Consider the following 13,423-nt stretch of genomic DNA (forward strand, 5'->3'; position numbering starts at 1 on the left):
CTACTGCAGTGGGCAAGGGAGGGGGAGGGAGAGGACAAAGGCTCCAGGTAGGTGTGGTTTGCCTGGTGCCCGAACCTTTAGGAAGCCCAGGGCTTTGCTGCTGAGCACTGGCCTCAGAGAGGGACACCTGCAGGCTGTGGCTGGAGGACCTCTGGCCCGACCCAGGTGTGCAACGACACCGCCAGCCTGGCTGCCTGTTATGTCTCGAGTCGCTCAGAGACAATGCAAAGCAAACAAACAAAAGTCAAATTAAAAGGAAAGGAAAATCCAGGTCACACAGAACAGAGAGCCAGAGATCAGTTTGCAGTCAGCCCTGTTCTCACAGGTTTGCACAGCCCTGCAGGGACCGTTCCCTCACTCACCAAGCCTCGGGCCCAGTGCCGGGGCCCAAGGGTCCCAGAGGACAAGGAGAGCCTGAGCTCTTAAAGTTTTATGTGGAGCAGTTCTGGAGAAGAGGCCCCTGGTGCCTCCTTTCCCTTTTCTAGGGCTACGTGATCTCAGCTCTCTGGCTAAGACTTTTCCCCACCCAGAAACCAGGTCCTTTTGGCAATAGCCCTTTTCACTGGTAGCCTGCAAAAACACGAGGTGTGGGGCCAGGCCCTGCAGACTAGTTGAGCAGAGGAAGCAGGAGCCTCCATGTAGCAACCTTTCCCAGGAATGACACCCCTGGACACTGTCTCTTGCAGCACCCCACCACCCAACTGCTCAGGTTCTTTCCCCCACCCTCCTCCATGGAACCCACCAGCTGGCCCTCAGGAAATAGGTCTGAAATCTGATCCTTCTTGCCACCATCACCCCCATTGACTCTCATCCTCTCCTCTGGGCTCCTGCCTTACAAGTCTCTTATGCTCAACTCAGTAGTGAGTGACCCATGAAAATCAGATCAAATCAATGTTGTCACACTTAGAAGGAAATCCAAATTTCTCACTCTGGCTTACAAATCATCTCTGGTATGGGCCCTGCCTCCTGCTGGCTTTTCCCTGAGTTCCTGTATGTGCCACGCTCTTTGCTTTTTCTCTAGTCTCCTGTGGAGTGTGTGTCCCTCATCCCCAAGGGCTGGCCCTTGTCATTCACATCTTGGCTGAGCCCACTTTCCTTGCAGGGAGCACCCCTTCTCTACGGACCCAGTCTCAAGGAGCTGGCTGACCACAGTGCCCCAGCCAGCACAGTACCTGCATTAGTGGTCTCAGGAAAACAGACTCTGAGGAGGAGTTCAGAGACAGAATGTTTATCAAGAAGGACTCGGGATCAAGCTCTGTAGAAGCGTGAGCAAAATGCATGGGTAGAGGGGCAAGTCAGCTGGGACACAAGCCCAACAACACTCCCATGGGGAGCTCTGCCGTTGGAAAGGCCCTGGAGTTATCCTGACCGGTGCCGAGGATGGCCAGGCCTTCATACTCCTGCACTGACCAGTCTCCATGTGTGGACAGCCCCAGGGCACGCCTAGCAACACCTATAGCCCAGGAGTTCTAGAAGGAGTGAAGGCCGCCAGCCAGCAGCACTCCTGGAACAAGGCCTTCAGCCAAGGAGGCCTGGGAGACACACCACAGGAGCCATCCCTCAAGGCTTCTCTGACCCTTATTTATTTTTTTTTTTTTTTAATTACGTCTCTCCCTCCTAGACTGTAAACTCCGTAGAAGCGGGATTTTGCCTTGTGCGTCCCTGTCACCCCTGCCTAGCACATACCAAGTGTTGATTAAACACCATATATTCAATTTTCAAAACCAACTTGGAAAATTCATCATTTCTCATTGTCCAAATGAGTTAAATGAGGCTTAGGTTATGACACTTACCCAACAAGGGGCAGGACCGGAATTCCAGCTGGCGCTGTCCAGCATCCCTCTGCCACATCAGGGTCATGGAAGGGGGGCCGTGCAGTAGTTGGTCCTGCATTGATGTGGAAGGGTACACATTCTGAGTGCAGCTTTGATCAAGGTTATACATTTCTGAAGCATTTGGGCCATTCCTTACAATTCCTCATATTCTCAAGGCTTCATCAATGGCCCCTGTGCACACAGAAGTCGTAGCAAGCGTGGACTCACGGGCTCGAAGGCCAAGCCCCACATGGCCTGGTGCTACACACATAAGCAGGAAGTCAAACTGGTTAAACCAAGGAACAACTCCACTTTATCATTTCAAAGCTGCTTCCTGTTTTGTCCCCTTCACTTCTCATTCTTTGTCAACACCCTCTCAAAGAAGCCCAGCAAAAACACCACCTGCATCTCAACATGACTCTCAAGTATTTTCCTGGCCCATCCTGCCTGCTGGAAGACGTCGCCAGCCTGTGGAGTTTCAAGGAACCCATCTCTTCCAAAGAGCACCCGGGCATTTGGTCGGTCCGACCCCATCCATAATATACTTTGGGAAAACACTGGGCATGGCCTGACCCAATAGCCAGTTCTATCTTGTTCAGGAATGTTAGGAGGACTCAGAAGCTACCCTACTTTTGAAGTCAAATGAAGTAGGACCACCACATAGTTTTCCTTAATAGTCAAGTCAACCAGCAACCCTCTGCTATTGAGGAAGTTAGAGATAGGGGAAAAAAAATCAATGAGAAAGTAAAAGGTTTATGACTGAATTTACGTGGCCAGTATTCACTGGGGTGATGGGGACGTTATTTTTCTACTTGGCAAGGAAAGAGGACTTAGTCCAGGCCGGAGTCACTTGAAGGGTGGCATTCCCACTGCCTTTGGGGGACATCTGTTTGTGGGTGATAACATATATAGTTTGTTGGAGGTCATGCATGTGATTTTAGCCACCCATGTCTGAACTTCATATTTACTGTCTGAACACCTGAAGGATTTAGGAGTTCTTCGAGGGCTAAGAGTGTGTCAGTCAACTTTGCAACCGACACTGCGTGTGGCACATAGAAGCCGTGGTTACTATGACTACTGCCACCACTCCTACTAGTTAACCTTTATTGAGCACTAACTACACAGTAGCCACTGTGTTAAGACCCTCATGTCCATTATCCCATTATTTCCTCATCCAACCCTAAAAAGTTACCCCATTTTACAGATGAGAAAACCGAGGTCTAGAGGTTAGTAACTACCTAAGGTTGTATAGGAAGGAAGTGTTGGAGATGGTGCTCAATCTACAACTAATGAGTGAGCTATCAGGGGTCAGCTTGGCACCTTCACTGCCCCTCTGAACAAAGCAGGCATTTCTTGCCTTTGGGTGTTGCTGAAAATATGTTCCAGACCCGAGCACCCCCTAATGGCAAGTGTATACAGGTGCACACAGCTCTTGGTGGGGAGACACATTAATCCCAGCTCTTAGATTACAAAAAGTTTACCTCTTAGATCACAAAGCAAACAGTTCATAGAAACAGAATGACATAAAAATATGAGTATTTGTACACACATACGCACTCTACAGAATTTTAAATACTTTTCTCAAAAACTAGAAAATTAGAATGACTTCCAAGGAAACAAACATTTGAGTAATAATTCAACAATTTTCTAAGTTATTCCTCCAGAAAGCTTATCTACTGAGATAACAGGTAGCTGAGTGTCCTTTGGATTTCCAAAGGTTAAAGAGAAAAAAACTTTTTCAATAAATATAAAATATGTGATTTTACTATAGGATGTTAGGTATTTTAAAATTTGTTTTAAATGGATCCCACCTTCATTTTATTTTCATCCAAAACAAGAATAAGGACAAGCATCAGATGGTGAGCTGGACAGCTACACCTTGATGCAGCCACACAAAGTAAAAGGGATGGTATAACAAGAGGTTGTATAGATAAAAACACTTGGGGTTCTTTAAAAACCAAACTTGAGAGACAGCAGTGTGGGAAACCTCACATTTAAAATCTGAGAGAGGGCACCTGGGTGGCTCAGTGGGTTAAGCCTCTGCCTTCGGCTTGGGTCATGATCCCAGGGTCCTGGGATTGAGCCCCACGTCCGGCTCTCTGCTCAGCGGGGAGCCTGCTTCCTCCTCTCCCTGCCTGCATGTCTGCCTGCTTGTGATCTCTCTGTCAAATAAATAAATAAAATCTTAAAATAAATAAATTAATTAATAAATAAGTAAGTAAAATCTGAGAGAAATCCAATTTTGGAAAAGCAAGTACAGGAATTGGCCCTTTCCTGGATAATTGGTAAGGCCCCTGCAAGGACAGCCATGGTACTGCAGGGCCCTCCCCTTGAGCATAGCTCACTAGCCCAAGGTCAAACGCCTGAGCCAAACACCGCCTGCAGTTGAGTAACATGCAGATGTGGCCACAGACCATCAGGTCATCTCTGTAGCTAGAGAGAGAAGACTCAGGAGATGTTGGCAGCCAAGTTTACAGTGAATGCTATGAACTGAATCTTGTTCCCCAAATTTCTTAGGTTGAACTCCCAATCCCCAGGGCAACTGTAACTTGGAAGGGGCCTCTAAAGGAGGTACCTAAGGTTAAATGAGGTCCTCGGGTGGGGCCCTAATGTGATAGGAGTGGTGTCCTTACAAGAGGAAGAAGTGGAGGATGCAGAGAGGGACGAAGAGTGAGGACACCGTGAGAAGGCCACCAGCTGCAAGTTAGGGAGAGAGGCCTCACCAGAACCTGACCACGCCAGCACCTGACCCTGGGCTTCCAACCTCCACGACCGTGAGAAATGCTGTTTAAGCTGCCCAGTCTGTGGTACTCTGTGAGGGCAGCCTGAGGAGACTTTGGACAGTTGAGGAAGAACAAAGCAGAGGAGCAGAAAGCACAGTGTGAATCTGGACTGCATTTCGTTACTTCCGAAGCCCAATAACACTCCTGTGTTGGCTTCACACATTAGGATCCTTAGTCTCCCGTGGGTTTAAGCAAATTCAAATTGGGTATCTTTCATTTGTGACAACATAGCACAGTGGGCTTCTGGATAGCTGGAAGGTCATCCATAAATGTAAAAAACCTTAAAACCGTTTCAGAAGGAAGCACAAAATGTTTCACCTCTGCCTTTTATGAGGTTTTTGTATTTTTTTTTAAATGTCAGGTTTTCCATTATGAGTATTATCAAGATATTATATACTACAGTGGGAGATTATTAGGAAATCTGAGGTTTACCTCTGTTATTGGCCTCACCACTCTGGACCCAGTTCCTTCCTATAAAAATTCTGCTTACAAAAATTCTGATATCACCAATGACTGACCTCATCGCATTAAGTGGGGTGAAATGGCTACACTTTCCAGGACGATTTACCATCTGTAGACTATTTCTTCCAGTACTAACATCCCACACACTCCTTGACTACCACCACCCCACGGGGCCCAGCTCTGCACCATGTTCTCTTATCTTTCGTGTGTCTGTGTCTTGCTCATGTGGTTGTTAGCTTTCTGGTCTTGCTCCTTCTCCACTCTTCCAGCTGTGTGCTACCACTGCCCTTCCTTCTTCCTTCTTCTTGACTGAGGTTTACATGGGCATGTTGGTGATGACTCTACGGAGAACATTCGAGGTATGGGCGACTCCCACAGTGAACCCCAGGGACTCACCTGAGGAGGGAACTTTAGGCTGCCCAGAGGCCTTTTTGGCTCATTAGTTCCCAAAAGGAATCAAGGGCTCAAAGCCTGATATCAGATTTGTTAACACCTGCTTACCTTTAATGGACCCTAAGAGGAAAAAGAAGCCCCGAAGACTGACAAAGTTATGAGAACCACAATGTTTCCCAAAAGTCAGGAGGCTCTCACCCTTATTTATTTTTAATAGACGCAAGCTTACTGGTGGTTAACACATAACCTATCTTACATAGCACTGATCTTTTGGTTACCAGTAATCTATCTTTGTTCCAGTAAGCTGAGTCAAGTACCAATGTTGCACTCCACCTTATTTGGTCCATTTTCTTTACAGTTCCCAAAACATGGGACACCTGCTAGCGACCTTTTTCTTTCCAGATGAAAGATTGAAGGTGAATTATCACAGCTGATTTTCAGATATTCTTTGCCTTGTGTATGATATACATTTGAATTATCTCTGGCTTCCTCTAACAATTTAAAACTCAGAAAGAATGTAAAAATAATAACAATTGTAAACCATTCTCCCCAACGTAGGATCACAAGTAATGGCATACCAAACCACGACAAAGATGGCAAAGAGAGTAGGAAAATGTGATTAATAGAATTAAGTAGTTTTGAAACTTCCCTTTTTAATTAAAAGTTTCTTTCTTTTCAAATTCTAATGACCCTCAGATGCATTTTAGAAATAGCAATCACAATCATGTCTTCTGGATTGTGTAAGACTGCCTTGAAATGAACACCTGGAAAGAAACTGAAAAGAGTGGTTCTTGTGATTCCTTTCTGAGTTGCACAGAGGCGTCTGTCAATCCTGTTGCACATACATGGGTAAAACCAGAAATGCTGCCTCACTCTAGGCCAGACCATGTCAACCTTTTCCACCTAACCAGCTTTAAGCCCATTCTAAAAATGCTTATTCTACTGGTCTCCATGGGCTGGCTAATCTGTGTACAGACCCTCAGGTGAGGTAACTCAGCCAGGAAAACCACGCAAACCCAGAATGCTAGAGGGAGAGTAGCACTACCACTGATATGCCCAAGAAACCGTCTCTGAGACTGTTTCAGAAAGGACAAGGATGACCTTTGAAGACAAAGATCTACCCATTTAATAAAATTTCCAAAACCCAAACCAAATAAAACACAACCATGGCAAATCTAAATTACAACACTTTATTGCAGCATCGGCAAAGGTCAGATTTCTGAAGCTGGTGAAGATCGGGCAGCATTTCCATGTGAAATGTTACAACTTTACAAGTTTTGTTCTTATTTAATTCTACATGCAGAAACTGAAACATGGTAAAAGAAAAAAATGCAAAATAGCTAGAAAAAAAAAGATGTAATCAAGTTGTAGCATACAGATGTGCTCTTTAACTAAATTTACTATGCCTATCGGAAAGCAAACGAAAGACAACTATCCTAATAAATTAACAGATTGCCAGAAACAGACTAAGAACCCTCATTTCTATTTAGTGGGGGAGGAAAACAAAACAAAACAAAACAAAACAAAACAAAAACAAACGCAAAATAAAAGCTCTACTGTTTCCATACTTTCTTTAAAGACAGAGGCTGTAAACCCATGAAGGTCAACAAAATCTTCTGATCCCCTTTCCTTGTTGTCCTTCGTCCATTTTCTGTGACATGCTGACTGGTACGCTGTTTGTTTTCTATGATACTTACAATGGGCTCAACTCTCCCTGTTCTTGGGCTGGTGTCAGATTCCTCTAAGCCATCTGAACTCCTGCTCTTTGTGTAGTAGAAGTCTTCACATTTTTCTTTTACCCTAGTAGGCATTTTTGTATTACTGACTCTGATGGATAAAACTGATTTTTCTCCCTCATCCCTTGTTCCTCTTGAAACAAATCCCTAAACAAAAGCCTTCCTGGTGGATTATCTGGTATTTGGTTATCTTTCATCATTTTGTTGTCCTGCATGTAAGTTTTTACTAGAAGGTTTTACTGCTTGCTCTATACTTTTCTACTGCAGTCCTGGAGCCCCCAAATGTATCTTCTTCCAACATGGGATGTTCAATTCAGAGACACTGTAACTCAAATCAAATTTAAAACTCAAGTTCATTTCCCCCATACCATTACCATCACAACCGTTTCTTCTCTGGCTCAGTCATCTCATTGACGCTCTTCTCGGTGTAACTGCTCAGTAGTCAAGTTAACCATCTCATTTCTTGACCGCCATTCTCAAGAGAAGATTAACCCTCACGTGATTTCCATTACAAAAGGCCTTTACGCCTTATCTGGAAGCTTCGGCTTGTTCCGGTGTTGGCAGAGGCTGCTGTTCCCGCCTCACGGCCCCAGCCTGTCCCAGGTTTAGATTCGCAACTCTCTAGACCGACATGCTGAGATGTGTCCACTGCTCTCATTCAATTGCTGGAGGACTCCACTATCCACAACATCAGATACAGGACCTAATGAAATGACACGTGCTGCTGGATCAACGTCTCCTGGAGGCACAAACAGGGCAACGTTAAAAAGAACTAGCGCTGAGGGCAAACTTCTGGCAAGAAAAGGCCCCCTCAACACCACCAACCGCTGTTTCCTGAGGTGTCCCAGGCAAATCGGTGCTTCTTAAAGAGCACACAAACTCCTACTGGACTAAGAAACAACAGGAGCAGAGGGGCACTAAAACGAGCAATTCTGACGGAGATCAGACAGGTGGTCCTGGAATCTTGCCTGTAACTACTTTCTAAGGTGCTGAGTGCTTAGGGTTTGTATAATAGTTGAACTGTGTCCACCCCACCCCCCAAATCCGCATGTTGAAGTCTAATGTCAGGACCTCAGGATGCGACCTGATTTGCAAAGGGTCAGTGCAGATGTAATTAGTTAAGATGAGGCCCCATTGGAGTAGGACAGGCCCGTAATCCAGTGTGACTTTCTAAGGAGGGGAAATTTGGATACAGATGCACTCAGAGGGGGAATGCCAGGTGAAGATGGAGGTGCAGGGATCGGCAGTGATGCGGGAGCTGAGAGAGGACCCTGAACAGACTCCCCCTCGCAGGTGTCAGGAGGAGGCAAGCCTGCAGACACCTGGCACCGAGACGAGGAGTTGGCCGCCATCACCCAGCGGGTGCTGCGTCCTCTGGCAGCACTAACAGTTCACTGCTCACAAGAGAAGCTTATATGAGCAAGAAACAGATTTCAAAGAATAAGATGCGAATATGGCCAAGTGTATCTTCGGCTCGATATATCTATAACAGGACTGAACTGAATGGAACAAGGTCAATAACACAAGTATTCCCTGAGAGAGTATCTCTCCTGAAGTCAAGTCAAATGGTCTAAAATAGATATTTTAAATAAATACAATAAATGATGGGAAAAAATGTCCAGTCTTTTTTTTAAGACTTTATTTATTTATTTGACAGAGAGAGATCAAGTAGGCAGAGAGGCAGGCAGAGAGGGAGGAAGGGAAGCAGGCTCCCTGCTGAGCAGAGAGCCTGATGCGGGACTCTATCCCAAGGCCCTGAGATCATGACCTGAGCCCAAGGCAGAGGCTTACCCCACTGAGCCACCTAGGTGCCCCTCAAAATGCCCAGTCTTTGATAAGATAAATATATTCCTGAATATAGTATAGAATGTCATTTGACTGCTTTATAGGCAAACAATCATTTTGAGAGATTTAAAAAATTTAAGAGCTCAAAAAATACAATATACATTTTGGATTAAACTATTCTATAAGGGACTCTATTTTACAACAAAAGTATCATTTATTTAATTTTATAATATGGACATAAAGAAAATTTCTAATAAAAAATGTACATCTCAGGGTGCTGGAGTCACTTAATTGGTTAAGCATCTGTCTTCAGCTCAGGTCATGATCCCAGGGTCCTGGGACAGAGTCCCACCCCCGGGCTCCCTGCTCAGTGGGAAGTCTGCTTCTCCCTCTGGGCTTGAGTCACCCCGCTTGTACTCGCTTGCTCTCTCTCGCAAATAAATAAAATCTTAAAATAAAATAAAATAAAATAAAAGGCACATCTCCTTAAGATGGGTTAAAAGAAGTCTAAAGTATAACACTCTACTTGGAGTGTCATTTGTATTTCAGCAGCTTTGACATCATCTGAGAGATGTTAGCAATGAATGAAAACTAGCAGTTTAATAAAAGCCACGAAAATTAAAATACGTATTTAGGGGCATCTGGGTGGCTCAGTTGGTGGAGTGACTGACTTTTGATTTTGGCTCAGGTCAGGATCTCAGAGCCGTTGAGACCAGCCCTGCACTGGGCTCCATGCTGGATGTGGAACCCGCTTAGGATTCTCTCTCCTACCCCTACCCCTGCTCATGTGGGCACTCTCTCTAAAAAAACCCCAAAAAACAAAAAATAAAACCATATATATATATAATTATATGTATATGTATTTTAAAGTTTAAGGAGCACTGGTTTAATTCATATGAATTTTAGCACAGAAACTGTATCAGCACTAACACCTACCAAAGATGTGAAGTTTCACAGTATTTTCAATACTGGCAGAGCGGAAAACAATCTTTTCTGCACTGGCTAACTGTTTTACTAGAACATTATTACAATTTTAATGCATTAAAAGCAAACGCCTATCCTTTGTTAGGGTATCACTGCCCAGTGAGAAGGGCTGCAATTTTAATTCAAGCCTATTTTAAGGATCACTTGTGATTAGAAAAAATTTAAATCATTATAATTAATGCCTGGGAATCTATAAAAATATGCTTTAATAACCAGTGTCCAAATGAATTTCTCCTTATCTGCCATATAAAATGGACAATATTAATACCTAATTTTTATTTTTTAATAAATAGTAGCCAAGTTAAGAGACAAGTTGAGAACAGTTTCTCAGACCTGACTCAAGTTTTCTTCCCCCTCCTCTGTTTAGGAATTCATCTCACAGCACATTCTTCCTAAGGGATCTGATGAACCACTGCTCTAGATACACATCTTTCTACTGTCTGGCCCGGTGTTAAAAATAGAAAGTAAATAAAGAGGTGCCAAACCACCAGGAGACTCCACCCCACGAGTTATGTTCCTTCAAATGACTACATTTCTTCACTTAAAACTTATGTTTAAAAAAATGGCAAAGAACATTTGGTGCTCGAACGGGTCAAAAACTTATGTTTGCATGATTGCTTGTTCACTCGTGCCTGTATTATAAGACCAGTGTATTATAAGACCACCATAATATTTTACAGAAAGCCATTTTTAAGAATGATGGACAAGTTAGCATTTTTTATTGAGTTATGACTTTAAGAAGAGATTTAAAACAGGAAGAGATGGTAACTCAAGAATTGGACTTTCACAAAATCAGGAAATGAGGAAAGAGCTAGGGGACAGAGCTTAGGGAAAAAGTTTATTAAATGACTAAATACAGATTTTTCAAAGTTTCTCTGTCCATTCAACAAATATTAACTGAGCATCTACTATGTGCTAGGCCCAAGAGCCATGGAGGATTTATAACAGAAAACAAGATAAGGCTTCAATTCTGTCCTCAATCTTCAGTCTCATGGGGAATATAAAGACAAGTTAGTAGGTGATTACACAGGACAAAGTCTGTGGAAATACAGGGCAGCATATATGCACCAACTTATGTCAGACTTGAGACTATCAGGTAAGATGTGAAGGAAGAACAGGAGATTTCCAGAGGAAAACACGAGAAAGTTCCAAACAGAAAACATAACTAGAAGGACTTAAAAGGCCAGCTTGGTTGGGAGTAGAGGAAGAGAAAGAGATAAAGTCAATAAGGTACGTACAAATGCCACCCCCCTTCCCCAATAATGCAGGGCCTTGGTTACTAAGTTTAGGAGTTTGGACTTTATCCTATAAGTCATGAGGAGCCACTAAAGGTTTTAAGTAGAAGAGTTCACCTACTCAGACAGCAGATGGGCAAATTTAGAAAGAACAAAGTGAGTACAACAAAGAGAATGAATTAGAAGGGGTTGATATTGAAGACTGAGAAGTAATCAGGGGGCTGCTGGCAGCAATCCAGTAAGAAGTGATAGCAGCCGGGGCGCCTGGGTGGCTCAGAGGGTTAAGCCTCTGCCTTCAGCTCAGGTCACGATCTCAGGGTCCTGGGATCGAGTCCTGCATTGGGCTCTCTGCTTGGCGAGGAGTCTGCTTCCCTCTCTCTCTCTGCCTGCCTCTCTGCCTTCCTGTGATGTCTGTCAAATAAATAAATAAATCTTTAAAAAAAAAAAAAAAGGAAGAAGAAGAAGAAGTGATAGCAGCCTGATCTAGGTTGTCTGCAGCAGAGGTAGAATAAAATAGGCAAATGTGAGAGGTATTCAGTAGTAGAATCAAAGGATCTGTTAATTAATTAGATATGGAGAATAGTCCAAACTTAAACCTCCTTTTCTAGTGTGGACAAGTGGCCCAGCAGTGCCTCTGCTCGCTGAGCCAGAAAACAGAGGACAGAGACCTGGGGGCAAGGGACACACCTCCTAGGTGGTTGTTTAGAAGACAGGTAGACATACAGTCAGAAACTAAAACCTGTGACCTGAGCCAGAGCTATGGATGGAAACTTTGCCACAGGAGGGAAGGACACCTCCTACGGAGAGTACAGGGATAAGAGAGGAGGGTCTAGGAGTGACCCTGAATGACATGAGCGTCTCCAGGCAGAAGCAAGCCCATAAAGGAATTAGGAGACAGGAAGAAGCAGTCAAGGACGGAAGAGAAAGACCAGAAGACTGGACAGCTATGTAAGCCCAGGGAAGAGAGTATGTCAAGAAAAAGAGGGCCCAAGTGCTGAGTGCTGCTGAGGCAGCCTGAAAGAAACAGAATGAAACACTGGGAGGTGGCTGGGGGCTGGGGTGAGGGGGCAGTAGACTAAAGTCAGCCAGACCAGTGAGAGGTGAGGAAGAAAGAGCATAAGGCCAATCCTTCCAAGTTTGGTTAACTAGGGGCTGAAGGGAGGGAACAAAAACACAAGTTAACAAAGAGAATTTTGATAAACAACTGAATAACTGGTAGCTAAAAAGCATACCTTTGTGTTCATCTATTACACATCTATTAGCATATATAAATTTACACATCTGTTTTCCCATATTTTTTTTCCTATTGCTTAAGAAATGTTTGGTACTTAATAAACTTTCAGTGAATGTTTAAATAATTATATGACTTGGACAAAATCAGCTCTTTCAAATACCTATACTTAGTTTTCCCACTGGACTATAAGCTTGAGCATAAAGACTTTGTCTTTTTGGACTTTTTAATTTGCCATAGTGTAGGACTGAACCCATGATAAGTGCAGAACAAGTGAAAGCTGAGGGGGGCAAATCGTACTGCAAGTATCAAATACGTATCAAATGTCAGAGTTACTGATTCTTAAATTCACCCAAACATTTAAAAATTGGGAAAAACTAGGAAAATGCACTATACTTGCATTACGTGATTCAAGAAGGGATTAGGTATTAATAGAAATCATGCCATTCAGAGATGTGAAGGTGTAATACGTAAAGGTGAAGTTGGTGGAAAACATCAAGATAAAAATATTCTAATAGATCTGTTTGCCAACCAGGAGACAAGAGAAACAGGCAGTATCAAGAACACCGATATATATTCAAAGCTCTGTAAGAAAATGTAAAACGCAGAAAATGAAAATTTTCGTGGCTTGTTAAAACTACCTAGCTTCTACATTTTAGTGGCAATAAAAGGTTTTACTAAAGGACTTTACTGAAGCTTGGATAATTAAAAATAACCTAATATCTTGCGCCTCATTAGATGGATTTGTACATCAGTCCTAGTTTGGATTTCTAAAAACATCACACTCACTAGATGTTAAAAAACAGACCCCTAAACTATCATGACAAACCAATGTGCTAACCCATAATCTGTCTCAGCATATAGAGACAGACATAGAGCTATCTGACAGACATAGAGCTGTCTCAGCATATAGGTCAAAGAGAAATGTTATCAGGTACACACAAACACAGAGTGCGTACAAGACAGAGACTTACACTTCCCCAGCACTGTTGTCACGGTA

The 13,423-nt window shown here is 43.5% G+C and overlaps 1 protein-coding gene across 3 annotated transcripts in view; it reads right to left on the bottom strand.

The window, feature by feature from the left end:
- Positions 1-6,628: 6,628 nt before the first annotated feature.
- UPF2 (UPF2 regulator of nonsense mediated mRNA decay) overlaps positions 6,629-13,423 on the bottom strand; it is a gene marked incomplete at its 3' end in the record, with an annotated part of 107,977 nt that continues 101,182 nt past the window's right edge. For 2 of the 3 annotated variants that reach the window (XR_013967236.1, XM_080810482.1), the window contains exon 22: positions 6,629-7,927. Coding sequence is in view for 2 of the 3 variants with exons in the window: in XM_080810482.1 (XP_080666608.1) it covers positions 7,918-7,927 (10 nt within the window). The remainder of the gene's footprint in view (positions 7,928-13,423) is intronic. The other variant, XM_080810481.1, reaches the window with a different exon arrangement.

The sequence above is a fragment of the Martes martes genome (genome assembly GCF_963455335.1).
Source record: "Martes martes genome assembly, chromosome: 8".
Classification (NCBI taxonomy): Eukaryota; Metazoa; Chordata; class Mammalia; order Carnivora; family Mustelidae; genus Martes; species Martes martes.